We start from the raw sequence: 23393 nt of genomic DNA on the forward strand, positions 1-23393 counted from the left end.
ATAATTTTTATGAATAATTTGTATTTTCTATTGATTCATGTTAATTTTGATTGAATTTATAATATTTTTATTAGTATAAATAAATATAAAATAATATATATTCAAATATTTTTCATCATTTGAGAATGAACTCTTATACACGAATGTATATATTCTATACTCGCAAAGCGATTAATTTCCTCTCAAAGCTCAATAAACAAACTCTTGCACACCCAAAAATAAAAATGAAAAAAATTAATGATTAAATTTACAAATTTCCATCCCCACACACATGTAATAATAAAAAGTAGGTAAAAATTTACCCTTTTACCCCTATAATAGACCCGATTTATCACTTTCGGCTCAATTATATTTTCTCATCAATTTAACATTTGAAGTTATTCAATTACATTATTCTATACTCTACCATTAACTTAAAACCCTAAATTATAAACCTTAAACACTAACTTTAGGCCTAAATTAATGCGAAAATACGATACGAGTAAAAATGATAAATTGGGTTTATTACAGAGACAAAGATGATCCTTAAGCCAAAAAATAAAAATAAAAAAATATAAATCCCTCTCTTTTTCATTGATGAAGTGATTAGTGTGGGGACTTCTAGGAAGCTTAATTTGAGGGTTCATTACAAGTAAATGATACATGCAGGATCAACAACGCAGGAATAATAAGATAAACTAAAAACAAAAGCAGCTGTTAAGTGGTTCAGTTATTACATATGCTCCGAACATGTTACGGGCAAAGATTAAATTTGGATAGCTCAGGGTATCATCACACATAAACTAAAGCCTGCTACAATCAGGTACAGCAGAAAAGAATGGCACAAACGGTTCAACCTCCTCGTCCTCCCTCGTATTCTTCGACCGCCGTCTGCTTCATTCTCTAGCGGTCCTGGGTTCCTTTCGAAATCAGGACTTTATCAGCCAAACCGGTTCCGAATTTTAGCCACACTGGAGATTTCGAGTAGGAGATTTTCTCACCTTGGTACAAACATAGATGTAATGGACATCGGGGTTCTTTCCGAGTACATCTTCCACCGAGCTACCACTCTCGTCCAACGGAACCGGGTTTGTCAATTCCCTCGCTTGCTGGTCAGAAGTTCCTTCCTGTGCCAATTTCGCTGCATGAAAAAGACATACATTAAAAGCACATCATACATGCCAGGCTGCTATATATGGTGGATGAAACTCATTTTATAGGCTCCAAGGATCTAGTTAAGTCTCATAGATCCTAGTCTAATTCCGGACTGATTTCGGCGTATGAACGGCAATCTGCACCAGAGATTTTCGATTTGAGGTCTCGGGTTCAAACCTTGGGAAAAGAGGTGAATATTACGGGATGGGAGACGGTCCCCTACCATTGAGAAACCGATTGAATATTACAGGCCGCCATATATTTATATAAGGTAATTACTTTACATGCTCTATATAGTATATAACAGATTGTTAGAAAGCATTATAAATTCTTGGCTTCGGCGGTCACCAGAACTACAACAAACACACAAAGAATTTGAAATCAAAACAAAGCGAGAAACGGTACGGCATCAACAGCATAATAACCAGACAGGGGAATTCAATCAACCTATCACATGAAGTTTTATGCTCCAACCGCCTGACTCTCTCAGCAATCCGAGACGATACACCGGAGCGCCGTATGTAATCTGCAGCACTTGCAAGAACAGTCAGGTAACCAGAAAATCAAACACACAGATAGAAATCCGAATGCAGGCAATGCATACACTCGAAATCCATTCCCACACGATATATTTAATGCAAAACGGAATAAAAGGCGAGTAAATTTACCAGAATATAGACTCCTTTATCCTTGAGGACCCTATAGTTTTGTTATCAACTGCCTCAATATATGGTGAACAGATCAAGAAAACCCATAAAAGGAAAAATTGCAATGTATACAAGTCTAGTAACTTTTGCAAAGATGATTACATACCTCCAGACTTCGTCAAGCATTTGCGCCGCATTCTGCCTTGAATTACTCCCACACTGCACCAGAAAACTTCCCCATCAACTTATTAAAATCAAAATCGGATCAAAACAAACACGATAAAACTCACCATGATAGAATCAAGAGTCCCTGGAAATCACAGATTCGAAATGAGAATCAGTCTAGAAGCCATCAATCATTGAACTAACAGAAATGAAAACAAAATCAACACCTTTATCGATAACAGCATCGAAGGAACCAGATTGAAAAGGACTCATATCTCGTACATCCAATTTAATATCTGCAACAAGAAAACATGACCAGAACACGTAAAAAACATATCTTTCTGTAAGAAAAATGTTGAATAACTGAAAATATTAACATACATTTCAGTTGCTGCCTGTTGGAGTACTTGGCCTGCATAGCATCGATGACGACGGAGGATATATCGACATTGACAACATCCTCGTACCCATCATTCACCATCTCTTCACTAAAAACTGCAGAAAAAGTGGAGATTTGTTACCTAAAAAACGAGAGATCTGAGAAAGGGTATGGCTATATTCAGGGACGAACTTAGAATTTTATGCTAGTACTAGAAACGTATTGTCAATAGAAAATATATCGGCATCGACAACATCCCCCACCCATCGTTCACCATATCTTCACTAAAAAACTGCAGAAAAAGTGGAGATTTGTTACATAAAAACGAGAGATCAGAGAAAGCGTATGACTAGATTGAGGGACGGATTCAAGATTTTATGCTAGAGCTAAAAACATATTATCAACAGAAAATACATCGACGCTAACAACATCATTCATCATCTCTTCCCTAAAAATGCAGAAAACATGGAGATTTGTTGCATAAAAATGAGAGATCACAGAAAGGGTATGTCTAGATTCACGCGGGATTCTATTTTAATATAAAAAAATAGAGGAGAATTTAAATTTTCAAGAACTATTGCCTCGTCAACCCTCTGGGTCGGTACCTGAGTTGCCGCATCCGACGACGAGAACACGATGGTGGCGGTGGGGGACATAAAGGCGGATAAGGGCAGCTAAGGAAGGGTACTTTTGGTACCAATCAAAGGGAGCGGATTCAGTGGCGTAGCGGTTGTCCCAGTACCATGGCTCACCGTAGGCTTGAGATGATGGCGGCGTCCCCATCGTCATCCTGCTTTTCTGCGACAAATTATGATCAGATCTTGAGTTTTCTTCTTCCGTAATGGGATTTGGTGTTGAGAGAGAGTGGGAAGCTATTGCAAGAAATGTTGTCAGGAGAGGAGAGATTTGGGTTTGTCGCAGGAACATCGTCGTGCCTCGCTTGGGATTGGGCCATGTTTATCATCATCATCATCATCATATCATCATCAACATCTGCTACAGTGTGTCTATCCAACACGTGTACTTTGTCCAAACAGTAAGGAAGAAACACGTGTACTTATTTTGATCCACGTGATTTGGAACTTTATTCGGTATACCAACATATGTTACAAACTCATATTCATAGCATAAGTTAAGATTAGGATCGGCACGGGACAGGGCGGATTTTTGATCTCTTTGATCTCAATTCAAAAATATATACTTAAAATCCGAAAAATTTTACATTTTTTTTTTCACTCCGAATTTTTGACTAAATATGTGATCCCGATCGATCTGAATATATTAATTTATAAAATAACTAAAATAATATATTTATAATTATTTATTATATTTTAAATTATGAAATTAATATATTTTAATAATATAAAAATAAAATTTTTAAAGTATTATATATATATATATATCTGGTCTGTTGGTCAGTGATTTTTTACTTAAAACCCGACCCCAACCAGTTCTAAAATTTTATACCATATAACTCGTTCCGCCCTACCTTGAGCCTCGAAATTTAAAAACACCCTATAAAGTCAAGTCAAAATCCGTCGAATTTGAGTATTTCGATCTTCCCTAATTAAGAACAATGAGGAATGGGTATAATAAAAAAATATTATAAAACTCATTATTTTTTAATTAAGTGTAATCTAAGATATTAATCTTTTTAACATTTTCAATTATCAATTAAAAATATTAAAATATAATGATGAATGTAATAAAAGATGTTATGATGAATGTGTTTAACGAAAAATATTAAAAAAAGTTAACATTAGATCACACTCAAGCTTCTTCAGTACTTTGTAGTTTGGGAGGGTTATCTTTTGGAGAAAAACTGGCTCAAGTCTCTCTTTCTTGTTGCGTGATTGAATATTCCCTCCTTGAGCTCACCGTTTATCAGTGTTATTTTTTTTATAGCTTCTCATTCTAGATTTCTGGGTTATTTTCATATTTTATCCATTTATTATTTTTCTTCTGCTAGAATTTGATAGGGTAATTCAAAATCATCTCTGTTGTATGTTTCTGTATCTGAAATATTTTTTCCCTTTTGCTTATGTTAATTATTGCACTGGTTTGTGTTTCTTTCATAATTATTGGGGGAAATAATTGTCCCAGTTTGGGAATTTGAAGTCTGTTGGTTTCAGTATCACAAATCCTTCATCGCTGCTGTTTGATTTTGCTAAAAAAAGTGTTTTTCTTTAACAAATTGTTTACTGTTGGAATCTAGTGTTCTTCGTGAAGACTTTGAATTCTGAAAATTTTTATGTTGTTTTTCTGGGAATCATACGCTGGGAATTTAGTTTGGGGAATTATATATGTAGATATGCTGAATCATTAAAAGAAGTTTGATATTTGTGGGTAGATTTGCTTTCCATTTTAGTTGACTGTAATCCAGCTAAGTATTATTAATTGTTTTCTTTAGTTTTCTTTCTTCTTGTTTATTACTCTTAGCTCACTTTGTTATTTTTTTTCCTTTTGTCTGTAGATCTGGTTTAGATCAAGGATTTTTCTTGTGTTTTTTCTTTGTTAGTTTTCGATTGTCTTCTAGCTGTGGCCTTAAGTAAGTAAGATAGTGTTAATTAGTCTTAAAATCCTATTAAGTAACCAATTATGTTTCTTAGTACCCCTTAATTATCTAGCGTTTTATTGGTGCATCTTCTGTCTTCTTTGGATTCCTTTCTCATAGTTCCTCATAGCTTCGGCTATAGATGATTACCTGAGGTCATGTCCTTCTTTTAGACCCCATAGGGCGTACAGGGGGAGGGCTCGACAGAGTGATCTCAAGGAGACTAGACTTAGAGTTTGTTCGTTGAATGTAGGCACATTAAATGCTGGGCACATTAAATGCTAGGTTGCTGGAGCTGACCGACGTACTTAGTAATAGGAAAATAGATTTTGCATGTATTCAGGAGACTAGGTGGAAAGGTGATCGCGCCAGAGAGTGTAATGGGTACAAGTTATGGTATTCAGGCGTAGATAACGCTAGAAATGGGGTGGGTATCTTTGTATCCTCTAGGCTCAAGGAGAATGTAGTAGAAGTTTGTAGATACCAAGATAGGATCATGATGCTTAAGGTTATTATAGAAGCAGAAGTGATGAATGTCCTATCAGTGTACGCCCCACACGTTGGCCTAGGGGAGGGAGAGAAACGTTGCTTCTGGGATCAGTTAGATGATGTACTTAGGAGTATTCCGGAGGACCAAAGAGTTTTCATAGGGGGAGACTTCAATGGCCATATAGGTAGCGCAACCGACGGGTATGACGGTGTTCATGGGGGTTTCGATTTTGGTAGTAGGAACGAGGAGGGGCGTACGTTGCTTGAATTTGCTATTGCACACGATATGGTGGTCACTAACTCCTTTAACAAGAGAGATGTGAACTTGAGTATGTTCCATAGTGGGGGACATTGTACCCAAATCGACTATATCCTGGTTCGAAATCGGGATCGATGGGCTTGCATTGACTGTAAGGTGTTCCCTGAAATGTGCATCACAACACAGATTGTTGGTTTTGGTATTCCGCGTACGCCACGGGCGGAGCACTCATAGGAGGGTTACACTTGGTAAACCTAGGATACTTTGGAAGAACTTACATGGAGGGACAGTTGATGACTTCAGGAGTAAGGTTTTGTCTAATACATGTTTTGGAACTACGAACTCAAATAATGCAAATATTTTATGGAAAAATATGGCAAATTTCGTCAGAGAGGTGGGAAAAAATACCCTTGGGTTATCGACATGGAAGGTCAAGGAGCATAAGGAATCGTGGTAGTGGAACGACGAAGTCCAAACTAAGGTGAAGACAAAGCAAACTTGCTTCAAGAAGTATCTACAATGCAATGATGACGAAGAAAGATCGAGAGCTAAACAAAGATACAAGGAGGCAAAGCGGGAAGCCAAGAAAACGGTGGCTAAAGCAAATGATAAGGCATACGAGGAAATGTAGAAGAGATTAGACACCAAGGAAGGACAAAACGACATTTTCAGGCTAGCAAAATCCAGGGAAAATAGGAAAAGGATCTAGGTAGCATTAGGTTTATTAAGGACAACAATGCTGTTCTTTTAGTGAAAAATCATGATATTAAGAGGGTTTGGGGTAGTTACTTCATTGGCTTATTTAATGACGGTGCCTCTCCCAATAGAGATAGTACTGTTGATAGGTCAGCCGACCATCATACTACGACCAATGACTGCCCTACAAGTAGGATTGGGTTTGAAGAAGTCAAAATGGTTCTTAGAAAAATGGGGAGGGACAAAGTTGTCGGTCCATATCAAATTCCTATCACTGTGTGGTTGGCCCTAGGAGAAGAAGGTGTTAAGTGGTTGACCAACATCTTTAATATTATTTTAGAGACTGCCAAGATGCTAGAGGAGTCGAGAGAGTCTACGGTGATACCAATCTATAAGAATAAAGGAGATCTCTAACGTTGTGGCAACTACAGAGGTATTAAACTACTCATCCATACCATGAAGCTATGGGAAAGGGTGATAGAGGCTAGGTTGAGACAGGTTACTAGGGTTTCGAAAAACCAATTTGGATTTATGCCAGGCAGGTCTACTACGGAGGCAATTCATCTACTCCGACGGCTTATGGAGAAATATAGGGAAAAATAGAGATCTTCACATAACGTTCATTGACCTTGAGAAGGCGTATGATAGAGTTCCCCGCGATACGATCTAGAAGACCTTGGAATCGAGACGGATCCCAACTGCTTATATCCAGGCGATTCGTGATATGTACTGTGGATCTACTACATTCGTCAGGACTACAGTTGGCGACACCGAGGCTTTTTCGGTGGAAATCAGACTCCACCAGAGGTCGGCTCTTAGCCCTTACATCGTCGCCTTGATTATGGATGATATCTTTTGTGCGACACCAGACGGGGTTCCATGGTGTATGCTTTTCGCTGACGACATTGTCCTAGTTGCTGAAGCAAAAACTGAGCTGAATAGTAGACTGGCTACCTTGAAGACTACTTTGGAAGAAAAATGTCTAAGGATCAATATTGAAAAGACAAAGTATTTATGTTCAAACTTCAGTGGGAACCAAAACGATGAAGATGTAAAAGTATGCATAGAAGGACACGTTCTCCCATCAAATGATTGTTTCAAGTACCTAGGGTCTATGATACATAAAGATGGGGGTGTGGATGACGACGTTACACACCGTATTAAGGCGGGATGACTAAAGTGGAGGGCTGCTACTGGAGTTTTGTGTGACAAGAAGATGCCTCTAAAACTTAAGGGAAAATTTTATAAAATAGAAATAAGACCAGCGCTACTGTATGGATCAGAATGTTGGGCATTCAAGAAGGATCACGTAAGGAGGATAGAGGCCGCAGAAATGAGAATGTTTCGATGGGCATGTGGTAGGACTCTGTGGGACATGACACCAAACTCTGCTATTAGGATGTCCTTGGGGTGGTGCATGTATCCGAAAAATTAAGGGAGGGAAGACTACGGTGGTTTGGACATGTTTTTAGGCGATAACCGTCAGATACAATCAAGATGGTAGAGTCGATTACAGTCGACGGTGCCAGAAGGAGAAGACGACCAAGGCGGAAGTGGGAAGACTGCTTGAGATCTGATTTGAAGGACTTAGCCCTTACCGAGGACATGACCTCTGATAGGAAATTATGGAGACTTAAGACCAGGGTAGCCGAGTAGTGAGGGTCACATCCGTATGGTGTATTATCTCTGTCTTCTTTTAATGTCTTTGTAGTAATTTATATGACTTCTACTTTTTATACGTTTCTGTCAATGGAAATTATGGAGGCTTAGAACTAGGGTAGCGGAGTAGTACTGCCTTTGTTTAGGTTTTAACCCATTTTATTTATTCCTTCTCGTAGCTTGCTATCGTTAACTTCTGTGTATCATTCTCTTCATGTTTCCTCTTTTTAAATTTTGTCGGGTCTTATGTTTCTATCTATTGCAGAGATTTTTATGTAGGGATTACTTCTCATTTACAGTCGCGCATATTGAAGACTGCATTATTAACATTGTTCAACTATGTATTTATTTAACTATACATGTATTGCATTCTATCTTTATTTTTAATTTTCTGATTGCCGGAGGTCTTCCACAGAAGTTGCTTTCAACCTTGCGTTGGGGCAGCCTACTACCCTACCTCCCCCTTATCCCATTGTATATGGGAATAGGGTTTTGTTGTTGTTGTTGTTGTTGTATTATATCACACTCAACTGAAAATATTATACTTTTTAAGATAAATTACAAATTTATTTACTGAATTTTACTATCTCTTCTATTTCACTCGTACTTTAAAATTTTCTAATTTAATAACTAAACTTTATGCATTGGGTTTTTAATCGATCATTATTTTTATAACAATGTTAAAACATGATTTATTTTAATATTAAAACTCAACCACATAAGATTTATATTTAATAAAATAAATTTTAATTTAAAAAAATCAATTTTTAAGAATTTTTATTTCAAATTCATATTTAAAATCCTATACCAAAACCCAAACCTATGGAGGGTAATTGGTCAGGTTAGGGTCGGGTTATTGGTCAACTCGACCTGATCCGAAAATATGCATTTTCACTCGAACTCGATCTGATTTGAAAATTTTATAACATCTACCCGACCCGAAAAATATATATTCTCCACCCGACTCCGACCTTTTAAAGTATTAATCTAATCCGATCCGATCAGATAAAAAATAAAGATTTAATTAAAAAAATATTTTTAAAAAATTATATTATTATCCTCGGGTCGGGTCGGAGTTTTTTCATCTTCCACCCGACCGTCCCGAGCTAACCTCGTCTCTTAAAAAATCGAACCCAAAACCAACTTTTTTTAAAAAAATCTAACCATATATAATTGAATCATATTGAAACTCGTCGGATTCGGATGAAATTGTCATCCCTACATAAACCTATGAATCCTGCGACCAAAGGAGTCTGCTAATTAATAGATGGGCATGAAACTGATGAAAGTCCACAAGGAGCTTCAATGAAGGTATTGTAAACATGTTTAAGAACCAAAAAATAAAAATAAAAAACCAATGGCGGGCCAAAGCTTACTCATTGGGTACGTATTCACCCTGAAATTTAAATTTTATCCGATTAGTTAATTATTTTATTAATGGTGTACATCTTGAAATTTTTCGTGTCTACCTTAAAATTTGAGTTTTTTTCGATTATTTACTTATTTTATAGTCGGTGCATACCTTGAAATTTTATTATTTTATATTATCAACATAAGTGAACCCATCCGAAAAAATATTTCTAGATCATCACCGAAAACAATGAATTGTGTCTAGTGTTTGTTCTTTCTCTGAAACCCAAAACTAAAAATACCAAAACAGAAGAGTCGCAATCACTCCACGAGCCGTGTCTTCCCTCCAACGACTAGCCGCCTTTAGTTGTACATCTGTTTAGCCATTGGGAATAAATTCTTCCCACTGTGAAAAGCTCTTTGCTGTCTTCATAGCCTATAGCCATTGTGAAGGCAAAACTTAGTTTAATCAATATTATTACTAAAGTAATAGGGATTTAAAGTGTTATTTAACCAAATTTTTGAAAGGGGCCAGAGACCTTTCCAAGCATGACATGATTCTACCCTGCATTTTAAGTTTTTAAGCCTATACCTTATTTACTTGATGCTCAATCTTTCGTTCAACAAGCAGAGAATGGATGCTTGTTGATTTATTACAAAACGATCCTCTAAGCCAAGTATAAGATTCTGCCTCACGTTTGGAATCACACTTTCTTCTCCCCCATGCATTATATATATATATATATATATATATATATATAGACACACGCATGCACACACAGCAAATTAACCTTGGTTGGTCCTACAACAACCAGAAAGCTGTGTTTTCAAAGACTTTGTATATATCCAAAATGACCACGGCTAACTCGGTCGACGGTAACCCAGACGGTACATATCCTTTCATGCGTACAATCGATGTTGTTTGGACCATGAAGTATCTGTGTCTGATACCTGCACTCGAGTTTGAGTAACATACCATGCAGCTGCAATGCCTGGTTTAGTGTTTTTCAATGATTTCAGTTTATATTCACTAGCTATTCTCATTGCAGATCAAGTTGCAAGATCTATATCAGAAGCAGCACCCAGGCATTACATACTAAAGATAATGTCGTTTTCTTTTCTCAGAAAGACCGGCATCGACAAATACGAATCCGGAGAGTTCGACGCCGGTGGATACAAATGGTACCTGTTATTTTCTTCTATATAAGTTAATAACATATGTTCATCAGAGCTTGAACAGCATTTCTGCTTTGTGTACTGCCACAGGAAACTGGTGCTGTACCCACATGGAAACAAGAGCAGAAATGTGAAAGAACACCTTTCTCTCTACTTGGTTTCTGCAGATGTTGCTTCTCGAATCGATTTAGATTTGGAAGTCCATGCGGTTTTCCGGTTTTTCTTGCTCGATCAGACCAAGGACAACTACTTGACTGTTCATGGTATTTTTACAGTTTCAAAGCATTAGCTGCATACAGATATGAGATGAGATGCTTCAAAAATGATGTTTGAACCTTCCTGCTTTTTTGATGCCTAGATGCGACGGGAAAAGACTGGCGATTCCATAGATCGAAGCATCAATGGGGCTTCGATCAGTTGATTCCGATTAGAACTTTTAATGATGCTGGCAATGGATACCTACTGGATGACAGTTGTGTGTTTGGAGTTGAAGTGTTTGTTACCAAGGAAATGTGCTCAGGGAAAGGTGAATGCTTATCAATGATTGATGCCGTAAGTTCCAAGCATGTGTGGAAGATTGAAACCTTTTCCAACTTGGATTCTGAATACCATGAATCTCTACAATTTTTTGCTGCCAATCATAAATGGTACACCATTTATTTCCTACTCCTATCCGGTATTCTTCGAGATTTTCTCATGACGACCTGTAAGATACTATCACTTCCTTAGGTTGCATTTCGCCGACATCCCGAGAACAAGCTGGTATTCTTCTCAGGCATCCCATGTGTCTCAAGCCCTAAGACACCAGATTGTGCGATGCAACCTAGGGGAAGCGGTAGTACCGTTCCAGTCGATGGGTCGTGACGGATTTTAAGCAATATTTCAAGGGGCTTTTTCTTCACCTTCATGATACAGGACAATACAGATTTTTCCCAAAGGAAGAAGGCATAAATCAGGCACTAAAATCTCAATATATTCGTCTTTGGTAGACTCGGACAAACTTAAGGATGGTTCTAAAATATTTGCAGAGTTCACTTTGCGTATTAAAGACCAACAACAGAGTAGACACATTGCTGGAAAAGGTTTAAAACCCTAAATTATGCATATGTATGTATGAATGTATGTGTATGAAGCTTAAAATATTGATTTTCATTTGCAGTTAGACACTGGTTTAGTGAATCAAGCCAAGAAAGTGGATGGGGAAATTTTGTTTCTTTGGCTTATTTCCATCATACGACCAGTGGGTGCCTAGTGAATGATATGTGCATGGTGGAAGCAGAGGTGACTGTCCACGCGGTTGCCAATACAATGTTCGACACTCGAAGTCAAATTGTTGAGACTAATCGTCTAGTAAGAGAATCGAGATGCAAATGAATTTCGTCTTCATTTTCCTTCAAGTATTTGCATCCAGCACTCTATCTGATGCATACAGGAGGAAATAATCCTCAAAATGCATATGCATATGCATATACATATACATATACATATACATATTTGGTAATGTTTGCATTGGAGTTCGAAGATAGAGATGAGAGTTTTAGCCAAAAGTTTTCTCAGTGCTGTAACACATGTAGAGAAACCCATCTTCATCTTTGAAAGAATTATAGACAGACCCCATGAATACATATGTTCTTTTACCTGTTTGAGGCAATGCGTTATTCACAAACACAAAGAGAGCTTTTCCGGGACTCAACTGCAGCCTCCTAGTTAGAATGTGAATGAACTGACCGACCGACATGTCTCGAGGAACCAGGAAACTTGAGAGTCAAGAAAACAGGATGGTTGCAAGAAACCAATTAAAATATTCACCAATCTTGGTGTTAAAACTCTATTAACAAAGAAATGACAAGAAAAGAAGAATAAAATACTTATTCTTCTCTATATCTGGGAGGTCTGTCCTTGAATATCTTTCAATCATCACCTGGAGATATAAACAAACACATGACAGGCAGTCAAAAGGTGATAAACAATCACTTTGGGTGTCGTTGAGCCGAAGCGCGGCTCTTTAATAGTCGCTTTTCGGCACAACAACATCCATATCGAACAGGTAACTGAAAATATTAATTTTTAATATTTTTAGTTAAACCGAAAATATTATGAAAAAAATGTAGTTAATAGAAAATGTTATAAAACAGGTAACCGAAAATATTATGAAGAATATGTGTAACCAAAAAATGTTAAGAAAAAGTTAACATTTTAGTATGCGTTTCTCTCAAACATTACATGATTCTATCCCTACATTTTAACTTATTGAGTTTACGAATATCATTTTATCTTTTATAATATTTCGAATCTAATTAAATAATAATAATATTTTGAATCGAATCAAATATATCTATTTTATTTTTTATTTTTTACTCATATAGATAAGATTTATAATATCTTTTAAAGAATTTATTTTAAGGATAAAGTATTTATAACGTCTCAATTCGACTAAGTATCAAAACTAACTATCCTGTATCGATATTAAAAAAACGTTCTAAACTCTCTCTCTCTCTATATATATAAATAAAAGTTATAATTTAGAGATAAAATTAAAATATTTAAAAATTAATTTTATAATTTAGAGAGGTATCAATTACTAGGAAACTTAAAAAACCTTAATTACTCGATGCTCCATCTTTCATTCAACAAGCAGAGAATGGATGCTTGTTGATTTATCACAAAACTGTCCTCTCTAAGCCAAGGATAAGATTCTTCTTCAAGTTTGGAATAACACTTCCTACATCAAATTAACCTTTGTTGATCCTACAACAACTAGAAAACTGTGTTTTCAAAGACTTTGTATCCGAAAATGACCACGGCTAACTCGGTCGACAGTAACCCATACTGTATGTATCCTTTCATGTGTACAGTCGATGTTGTTCAGACTCTTCATCTTTCATAATTGTACACTGATCGGTCTCCCTGAACCAACTAATAGAACTACATCTTCAAACCATCTATGCGTGCCACGTCGATATACTTGTCTCTGAACTCATCTAAGAACTAATCCCACATAGGTACCTCTGGCTGTAGAGACATATCTACAGTCTCCCACCAATCGATAGCATCACTCTTGAGCAAAGCGCTGATGCACTCTAACTTACCCTATCTGATGTACAGAACTGATGGGACTATACATGCATAAGTGAAACAAACATGAGGTAGGTCTAGTAGTGTGGTCAGTTGAATTTCAAGTGCATCTCAGAATAACACTCTAGCCTACTTTGAATGCTCAAGAGTCTAGGGGGGTAAAAACCGAAATTTTACGTGCATCAAAACTTATATCTCTAGCTTAGCTGGACATTCTAAAGTGAGATTATCCTCTCACTAACTTCTAGCTCGCTTGTTCTCTCGCCTAAAACGTTATGAGAAGGCTTATTAGTCTGTTACTATTGTTATTTAATAAGTTGCTCTATTCTGATCCCTCGTTACTTAAGGATGCTTTAGTCACTTTGACTTAAAGGACGTCTCTATATGTTTCAGGATTCAAAATTGACTACTGAGTTTGTTGATCACCGTCTGAAGCACTAGCTAACCTAGTACATGAATCGGGTACATTACTGAGTAACAACATTCTAGTTGTTTTTATCGTACTTCCCTTCAGTACCTCATGAATTGAAAGGGACAACTTACACTTCTTGGGTTCACTGATGTTCTCGAAGCTCACACTTTTCGCTATTATTGAATCTGACTTATTAATCGTATTGCTCGTCGGCATATCCTTTGTAACGTTCCTTGTCTTTAACAATCCGTATTCGTACTCCACAGAAGATATTTCGACATAATATGCTTAATATTGCTACATCTGTTTTTAGCTATGTTAGGTCACTTATGTCCCTCACTGACTAAGTCTTACTATTACGGATCGTTCTTAGATCTTACGGACCTTAAACATGTCAAATCTGACCATCTAAAGTGAGTAGTATCTATACTCTACTTGCAGTATCAACACCCTAGGGTCAAGTATCGATACCCCTATGAGTATCAATACAAAAAATGCATTATATTGTGAAAAGAGGGGCCTCAGTGTCAATATTGTCACCCTAAGTATCGATACTACCCTTAGTATTGATACTCCCTTCCCAAATCCCTAATTTTTGCCCCAATTTAAACAATATCGATAATGTTCATCCGAGTATCGATACTCGAACCCGAAAATGATTTATTTAGGCTCGGGAATCACCCAAAAATCATCCTAAAGGCAATGATTTGGTTTCTAAACTTGTTCTGAAGCTTTAATAAGTTGTTTAGGGTCATAAGGTGTCATAAAAACGCATTATTAACACCTAAAACGTGATTTGCTTAAGAATTCAAAAGTAAACCCCAAAATGCTCACATCACCGGATCTTAGCAAAAACTCTAAATTTATGAAAACTTAATATTCCAAAGGATTAGAAATACACTATCTTGATGTTTGAATATCGAAATAAACCTCCTTTAGCTAGCAAGCACTTTCCTTTTTGACTTGGTTGATTTTTCACCCCTTTTCCTTTAGCCAACAAAGATACAATGATTTCTTAATATACAAAGAGTTGTAGGAAGTGATTGAGGCTAATTAAAAGCTTAAAGTAATATAGAAAGATACTCTTACCAACACTTTGAACTATGGAAGCTCGGAGAGGAAAAGAAGATGAGAAATGAAGAAGATGAGAAATGAAGAAGATGACAAATTGCTCTTTTGGTCCTTCACATTTTGTCTCATAATAAAAAATCCATTTTTTATGACAAATTGGACCCCAATCCGAACCCAATTAAGCCCAACGATTTTCTTGTGAATTTCACGAGGTTCACTTATCTTTCCCGTAAACTTAAAACTATTAGCCCGAAATTTGGGGTGTTACAGAAACTGCTATTTGTTAGGTAGTACAAAATATCATACGGAAACCTTTGGAAAAACCTCATATATATTTTTCAGTAAATCATGAAGTACACATTCCTACTTCGCTTATATTACAGATAAGAGGCTATGACTAGTACTGGGACTGTTGTATTTCCAAAAACAAGAGTACAATGTTAGTATCCTCACTTTTCGGCTCAAGCCTTCTTAATATCTAATATATATAACTTTTATTTTTATTAGATAAAATAAAGATTTAATTTAAGAAAATATAAAAATATATTATTATAATTATATCTAAATATATAAAAGGTGATTATAATATTATCTCAGGTCAAATTAAATCAAAATTTTTACCCTAAAAAATCTTAATCAACATAATTTAAACTTAAATTAAAAAATTGACCCGATCAAATCAAAATCCGCCGAATTCCAATCAAATATCCATCCCGACATCCACCTTTCAACTTTCTTCTTCTTCAAAACATTTCTCCACTTATAATTTCAAATATTTATTTATTTTTGTTTAATTTATACTGAAAATAATAAATTTGTTGTTTTCTTCATTTTTCAGCTAACAATTTCGCGTTGATTAAAGTTGATAAATTCATGATCAACACTACAACCATAGATAACAAAGAAAATTTTAAAATATTTTGCAATTTTTGTAAAGTGAAATACCACAATTATTTTTATTTGATAAGTAAATCCATTAAATATTTTTTTTTATAGAAAGTCGTTAGTTTTATTAAAAATAGAAAAGATTCAAAATTATAATGAAGATTTACAAGCATAACCGTAAATTTAAAATATAATTATGACATTTTTCTATTATCATTAAGACAAAAACTAGTCACCTAAATCACATAAGAACCAAAGAATGAAAAGGTTAAAAAACATAATCAAAAACTCGAATAAAATAAAGATACGAATAAATCTGACTGCATCGGTAAGCGAACCACAAAAGGGGATTAAGATGCTGAAAGACCACAGACAAATCGCAAATCAGAGTCAAGCGACGTGAGAAAACTATCCACAAACGCAAAACGCGTATTCAAATCAATCCGAGGGTCCAAAGCATGGAAGATCATCATAATAACAAATAAGTGTCATCTTGATCAGTCGTGGCGATGTCAAATCCAAAAAATAAAACAGCAAAAAAATCGTAAACAATGGCAAAAAAACGTAAACTACCAAAAGTCATATATAAACAAGCCACAAAGACAGATATAAACATGACATAAAAGCATAGAACATGTCACAAAGACATAATTATTCTTATTAAAAAAACTAAAAAATAAAGAAAAAAAAGATAATCGACAGGCGGCAACTAGCATTAAAACCGGTGTTGCCACCAGTTAAACAAAATTAAAGAAGAAAAAGTTGAATTAATTAATAAAATTGACACAATTGTAAAGAAGAAAAAAAGGAAAGAGAAGAGGAGGAAGAAAGTGGTTAGGTTTTTAAATCCATTAAATACTTAAAATAATTAAATATAATTTTTAAAAATAAAAATATAAAGTTAAACAAAAATTATATACATACATAATTTTTTGATTAAATATACATAAAAATTAAATTAATATTTATATTTATTATTAGTATAAAAAATAAATCTTATTCAAAATTAAAATACATTTAAATAATATATATATATATATATATATATATATATATATATAACTTTTATATATGTTACACACTAATATATAACACTAATTTCCTTCTTATGTATCACTAATTTCATAGGTAAAGTTTATAAACACTAACTGAATTATGTCAAAAATATGATTATTTTCGTACACTATATTGAATTTTTAAAAATTACATAATCATCTTCTTTTAGTCGACGGTGACAACAATCTTAGTTTTCTTATTTTTCATATTATGTTTTTTTTTCCTTGAGTTTTTTTTTAAATTTTGAATAAGAATATATGTCATTGTGACATGTTTTTCTATGCTCGTGTGACAAGTGTTTTCTATGCTCTTGTGGTATGATCCTATGGCTTTTGGTATGTTTTTCGCATACCTTTGCGGTCGTTTCGGTGCTCAAAGGTCCTCACCATATTTTATTTTCTGATTAATCTATCGGTGGTCAATATTGTCAGATCCCCTCTTTAGTAAAAGGCTGTTTGTCTTTATAATCATAATTGTGTGGCGAGGCAGCCTATCAGATAGTTTGATTCGCTCACCACTCTTTTATCACTTCGTAAAGCATCTCGTTCGACAAAGACGATAAGTTTTTATGAAGGTTAATGAGTTCTTTTCATGTTGGTCGTTATTCTCAAATGAATGTTTTATCTTTGGGTTTAGCATTCTAGTTTTTGTATGAGTTTTTGGGTGACTGTTGTCTCCACTTTTCTTTATATGCTTGAGTGTTTTGTAATTCGAATTCCTTTCTTTTGTTTTATTTAATGAAATCCAATTGATATTGTTTAAAAAAAACTTTACATAATAGGTATTAAATTTTAAATTTTATTACGCAATTTATTTAGATATTTTTAATTAAAAGTAGTATCTAAATTATTATTTATAATTTTATCATAAATTATTATACCAGACAAAAAACTAAACGAGGTAAAAGCTAATAAAGGAAGGGAAAAGGAAGCCTGCCTTCACATGAAAATCTCTACTACCATTGTACCATGCAACGATATGGACCAAGGTCCAAGATCCAAGGTTGCAACGTATACGTGGACTTGGATCCAACGATATATATGTGTGTGTGAGTTATGATTCACTTACATTGTGTAAAACTTTTTTAGTTTTACATTCTTTTAAGATCGTTGAATGAAGGAAAGTTGAAAGTTGAGATTAATTCATTGTTTTTTTTTTCTAGTGAATATCTTCTCGTTTCCTATTATTAATCTCAGCATTGGATTTCCTCTCATCCAACGATCATGAAAAGGTGTAATATATATGGTTATGATTCACTTACACAATGTAAAACTATTTAGTTTTACACAGATTTAGGACCGTTGGATGAGTGAAAATAGATGGCTGATATTGTCTCCTTAATTTTTCCCCCAGTAAATATCTTCACATTTCCTATTTTTAATCTCAATCATTTGTATTCACTCATTCAACGGTCTTAAAAATGTGTAAAACTAAAAGAGTTTTACATTGTGTAAGAGGATCTTGCCTATATATATACGGGGACATGATCCATTAACATCAACCTTTAATTTTTCTCAATCCACTGATCTTAAAGGTATAAAGCTTTTAATATTACACTAAATGTAAGCGGATTGTGCCCGTGTATATATATATATATATATAGGCATGATCCGCTTAAACTATGTAAAACTAATAAGTTTTACACCTTTTTAGTATCGTTGGATAAGGAGAAATAAAATGTTGAGACTAATAGTAAGAAATGAGAAGACATTCACGGGGAAAAAAACGATTTAATCTCATTATTTGATTTTCACTCATCTAACTATCCTAAAAGAATGTAAAACATAAATAAATAAATGAAATATATTTAAGATTTGAGGTTTAGGATTAACGATTTGGGTGATGGGTTTAGAGTTAGGGTGTAGGTTTTAGGGTTTGAGTTTTAAGATTTGAGATCAGGTAAAAAGAGAGATTGTTTTGCTATGAGTTAGAGATATTAAATCTAAGTAATTTATTTAGCCGTTATTTCCCTCGATCTAGTAATCCTAAAAATGGTGTAAGTGGATACTAATATATATATATATATATATATTCAAAGAAGAGGATAAAGAACTACTGGTATACTGCCATTTTAATGACATGCATATTAATATGAGAAGCTAACTGTTCCCCCCCCCCCCCACAAAGTATAGATGCTAACCGGTGCATATGGCACATGGGATTCATCCTTTTCCAGTCAACTCCGCCACAGGAACAGCCTGTACCTATGTAAATTCTTTCTTCTACTTTAAGTGTTGATTTCAATAATTTCTTCTTTTCTCTTTTCTTTTGACGTCATCCCAAGTATATTTATTCCATCCTCAATAAACAACAAGCAAAACTCTTTAATTCCATGCTTGTTCGCTCCACGAATATTTATATGACAATGATGACATTGGTAGAATTAAATCTTTAAGTTCATTGCTCTATCCATTCACGGGAAGGATAGAACCAAGCCATTTCCCTTTTACTGTTCTGCAGTAAAACCAAAATTCAAAGTCAAAGAATTGATAAAAGTTGAAAAGGACATATCAACACCCCCATGGAATTTGACATTGCTAGTTTATTACAAGTGTTTTGCATTTGTTCTGTACCACAGCCGCCTTCCTTCATCCCCTTTTTCTCTCTCTTTGATCTTTCTTACATCACTGTTATAATAATCAATGCTTAGGTAAACGTATATTTCAAGCATCCGTATGCTTTGATAAACAAATTCATTCTGGGAAAAAAAACTTTGTTTTTAAGTCGCAGACAGAGACCAAACTCTGCAAACAGACAGAGTTGACATAGTTGCTGACTTTTAAGGTTTGTTCTACTTCTATGGTTTTGTTGCGGTGTTTGGTTCTTCTTTCTCGGAACTGGGTTTTTGTTTATTTGCTGGTTTGTTTATATGTTTGGATGATTGAATTGAAAGTAGGAACTGTTTTGCTGGTCTTTTTTGTTGATTCTGTTCGTTAGAGTATATCATGGTGATAATATAGAGGTATGAACGTGTTTAGGTGCCGATGAGGAACTTCGATGCGCCCCTTCGGTGCCTCTTGAAGCCTGGGGGCACAGAACCTTTAAGGGCGTCTCGATTTTTCGACTGAAAAATCGAATATCCGGGAAGAGTTCGATCATCTAAATGATAGGCTTGTGTGATGTTTTACATCAACAATGTTATGCAGGCTATGGTAAAACAGACTATATATGCATAGGTTAGGATATAGGCTATGGATTGCAAACCAGACCAAAGTAGGTGCTGCTGAGGAACATCGAGGTGCCCCTTCGGTGCTTCTTGAATCCTCGGGGAACAATACCTTTAAGGGTGTCTCATTTTTCGACGGAAAAACCGAATATCCGGGAAGAGTTCAATCATCTTAATGATAATTTCTGACTTGTGTAATGTTTTACATTGTTATACAGGCTGTGGTGAAACAGACTATATATGCATAGGTTAGGATATAGGTTAAACCTTTAAGGGTGTCTCGATTTTTTGACGGAAAAACCGAATATCCGGGAAGAGTTCGATCATCTTAATGATAATTTTTGACTTGTGTGATGTTTTACCATGTTATACAGGCTATGGTAGAACAGACTAGGTATGCATAGGTTAGGATATAGGCTATGTAGTTGCAAACCAGACCCAAAGCCTGAGTCTGAGAGATAAACGTTTGCAGTCCTAGAAGACATTGGTAATTTTTTCGGATTGTCCGGAGTTTGAACTCGAGACTAGGTGTCAACTGAAGAATCAATAACAATGCTAGTTGACGAAGACGTCGGTATTTAAATATATACATAATAATTTTCGAAATGATCATGTGTTTCATCCTTCCTGTCTGTCAATATTTCATTTCTTAATGTCTATATGCTAACTAGCAGGAAAAGGAAAGAAACATGAGTTGCTTTTGCTGTTGTGAAGAAGATGACACACATAAAGCTTCTAAAACCGGACCATTCATGGCGAATAACCCTGCAAGTAATTATACAGTCTCGTCTCTTTGTATAGTTTCATGCGTAAATATGCTTAAATTAGCAACATATATGTGTGTAGGCAATGTTGGAGGATATGGATATCAAGAAAGGGCAGCAGCTGTCACAAGGGATCCACAGCCTCCTGTTATAATTCAACCGATTACCATCCCTGCCTTGTCGGTCGATGAGCTAAAGGAAATGACCAATAATTTCGGTAACAAATCGTTAATCGGAGAGGGGTCTTATGGAAGCGTATACTATGGCGTTCTAAAGAGTGGGAAGGCTGCTGCCATCAAAAAGTTGGACTCCAGCAAGCAACCAGAACAAGAATTTCTAGCGCAGGTTGGACCTTCCTTAACAAATTTCATCGAATAAAAGGATGCTCACATGTATTGCAGAATGCATGACTTCGCTATTCCGAATAACGTATCTAACAGGTCTCCATGGTATCGAGATTGAAACACGAGAACGTTGTTGAGCTTCTTGGTTACTGCTTCGATGGATCCCACCGTTTCTTGGCATATGAGTATGCTCCTAATGGATCTCTCCATGATGTGCTTCACGGTAAGCAATATGTGAGTGTCTGTGTGTGTTGCATAGTGGACTAATGCAATTATTCGGTTAATGAACATATACAGGGAAGAAAGGTGTGAAAGGAGCACAGCCAGGTCCTGTTCTGTCATGGACACAGAGAGTTAAAATTGCAGTTGAGGCAGCAAAAGGCCTTGAATACTTGCACGAAAAGACACGTCCTCGTGTAGTCCACCGTGATATTAAGTCCTGCAATCTACTTCTTTTCGAAGATGATGTTGCCAAGATTGCTGATTTCGATTTGTCGAATCAAGCCCCTGATGCGACCGCTCGTCTCCATTCCACACGCGTTCTTGGAACCTTTGGTTATCATGCTCCAGAGTAAGTTGTTCCTTCACCTCCTTCTGTTTTTAAGTTTCTGATTTTGCATCTTGCTGAGTTCGAGTAATCGATCAGTTCGAGTAATCGATCAGTTTGAGCTGCCCTTTGCCAAATATATAAACCAGCCGCATGATAGTTGACAGTACGACATTGATTAATTCCTACTTGTGACTTTGAATGGTAGATTTGCAATGACGGGAACGCTTACTTCGAAGAGCGACGTCTACAGCTTTGGCGTTATCCTTCTGGAGCTCTTAACCGGACGTAAACCAGTCGATCATACGCTGCCACGCGGACAGCAGAGTCTCGTGACATGGGTACGATTACTATTCGATAAATTCGTATTCACCGTATCTTCACAATAACATCTGATCTCCATGTGAATATTTTCATTTGCGGACCGCGTTATAGGCAACCCCGAAACTAAGTGAAGACAAGGTGAAGCAGTGCGTTGATGGAAGACTAAACGGACAATACCCTCCCAAAGCACTTGCAAAGGTAATTGTTGAATTTTGATAGAGATAAAGGAACTACGTTTCAAAGCATTGATCTTAACAGACGTCTTTTTTTTTTCCGACAACAGCTGGCCGCTGTTGCTGCATTGTGCGTTCAATTCGAAGCCGATTTTCGACCTAATATGAGCATCGTAGTGAAAGCTCTTCAGCCTCTGTTGAACACAAGTCGCCCCACAACTTCCCATGCCCAAAGTGAAATGCGGCGTTTGTGATAAAAGACGAGATTTTGTATCGAGACTGGTCGATGTCGAAAAAATGTCATTATGATTGGTTTTGTAGATAGGTGCTGTGCAGAATCTGTAGGGAATGTCATAGTAATGAAGTGCAGGCCAAAAAGTGTGTTTAACGTATTGTCTGTCTCTATTTCTACATTGGATCTTCCTTTAATTCCAAAGCATAAGATTGTGACAATTGAGGAAAGTGTTGCAGATTGGACAAGTTTGGAAACTGTGGTGTCATTATCGTTGGACCTAAAACCATGCGTAAAGATGATGATGCCATCGTCTTCATGGTCGTGAGCACACTTATTTTTGCCCCTCCTCCGGCACATGGAATGCGAAATCGACATTACTTGCCTGTTAAGGTAACTCCTCTTGTAGCTTCCCTAGGGCAGTAAACGAACATAAATCGAGCACGAACAACCTTAAAAATTAACAAACGGGCATGCATAAAGATCTATACCTTCAAACTATACTTGTTTTCAGCCCCAAGCTTCCCATACATTTCTTTTCACCCTAGGATCAAAAGTTGACAGATTTACTAGAGACAACAGCTCTGCTTACTCTTCTCATTCTTCTCCATCCCAGCAACAAAGAATTCATAATATCGAATAGAAACGCCTAATTCGAATAACGGGACAAAATTATATGGAATCCATATAGGCATGTACGGAAAGTCTAGTGGCAATGACCTTTCAAGGCACAAACTAATATGCTCTACAACCTTTTGAAGAAGATATCTACTTCAAAGCTCCACAAAAGAAAAGAAAAATCCCTCAGTTTCCTGCATCTGCTGGAAATCTCAGCT

General features: G+C 35.8%; 3 protein-coding genes across 3 annotated transcripts; 2 read left to right on the plus strand and 1 right to left on the minus strand.

The window, feature by feature from the left end:
- Positions 1-664: 664 nt before the first annotated feature.
- On the minus strand, positions 665-19850 carry LOC120152545 (EEF1A lysine methyltransferase 4-like). The gene is made up of 11 exons (XM_039164745.1): positions 19846-19850; positions 9211-9219; positions 2931-3118; positions 2328-2441; positions 2174-2242; positions 2072-2091; positions 1948-2000; positions 1803-1833; positions 1582-1660; positions 981-1120; positions 665-899 (listed from the first exon to the last, which is right to left on the minus strand). Exons 3-11 carry the CDS (start codon positions 3112-3114, stop codon positions 876-878), a joined length of 714 nt encoding a protein of 237 aa, XP_039020676.1. The 5' UTR covers positions 3115-3118; positions 9211-9219; positions 19846-19850; the 3' UTR covers positions 665-875.
- LOC120152508 (BTB/POZ and MATH domain-containing protein 6-like) lies at positions 10321-11882 on the plus strand. Its single transcript, XM_039164715.1, has 5 exons — positions 10321-10514; positions 10599-10771; positions 10867-11155; positions 11424-11590; positions 11668-11882. The coding sequence occupies exons 1-5, from the start codon at positions 10321-10323 to the stop codon at positions 11880-11882; spliced, it is 1038 nt and encodes a 345-aa protein (XP_039020646.1).
- Positions 19659-22778, plus strand: LOC120152543 (pto-interacting protein 1-like). The gene is made up of 8 exons (XM_039164743.1): positions 19659-19791; positions 20848-20944; positions 21020-21282; positions 21378-21504; positions 21579-21852; positions 22037-22169; positions 22264-22350; positions 22436-22778. The coding sequence occupies exons 2-8, from the start codon at positions 20863-20865 to the stop codon at positions 22577-22579; spliced, it is 1110 nt and encodes a 369-aa protein (XP_039020674.1). The 5' UTR covers positions 19659-19791; positions 20848-20862; the 3' UTR covers positions 22580-22778.
- Positions 22779-23393: the final 615 nt, after the last annotated feature.

This window comes from Hibiscus syriacus, unplaced genomic scaffold, assembly GCF_006381635.1.
Source record: "Hibiscus syriacus cultivar Baekdansim isolate YM2019G1 unplaced genomic scaffold, ASM638163v2 tig00111092_pilon, whole genome shotgun sequence".
NCBI lineage: Eukaryota > Viridiplantae > Streptophyta > Magnoliopsida > Malvales > Malvaceae > Hibiscus > Hibiscus syriacus.

Coding starts and splice junctions, on each gene's coding strand:
- LOC120152545 (XM_039164745.1), bottom strand. CDS start 3,114: ATGACGATGGGGACGCCGCCATCATCTCAAGCCTACGGTGAGCCATGG. Junction 2,092..2,173: donor CGATGCTGTTATCGATAAAG/GTGTTGATTTTG, acceptor TGTGATTTCCAG/GGACTCTTGATTCTATCATG. Junction 2,001..2,071: donor GGACTCTTGATTCTATCATG/GTGAGTTTTATC, acceptor TTTCTGGTGCAG/TGTGGGAGTAATTCAAGGCA.
- LOC120152508 (XM_039164715.1), top strand. CDS start 10,321: ATGCCTGGTTTAGTGTTTTTCAATGATTTCAGTTTATATTCACTAGCT. Junction 10,772..10,866: donor CAACTACTTGACTGTTCATG/GTATTTTTACAG, acceptor TTTGATGCCTAG/ATGCGACGGGAAAAGACTGG. Junction 11,591..11,667: donor TAGACACATTGCTGGAAAAG/GTTTAAAACCCT, acceptor TTTCATTTGCAG/TTAGACACTGGTTTAGTGAA.
- LOC120152543 (XM_039164743.1), top strand. CDS start 20,863: ATGAGTTGCTTTTGCTGTTGTGAAGAAGATGACACACATAAAGCTTCT. Junction 21,283..21,377: donor AACAAGAATTTCTAGCGCAG/GTTGGACCTTCC, acceptor CGTATCTAACAG/GTCTCCATGGTATCGAGATT. Junction 21,505..21,578: donor TCTCCATGATGTGCTTCACG/GTAAGCAATATG, acceptor GAACATATACAG/GGAAGAAAGGTGTGAAAGGA.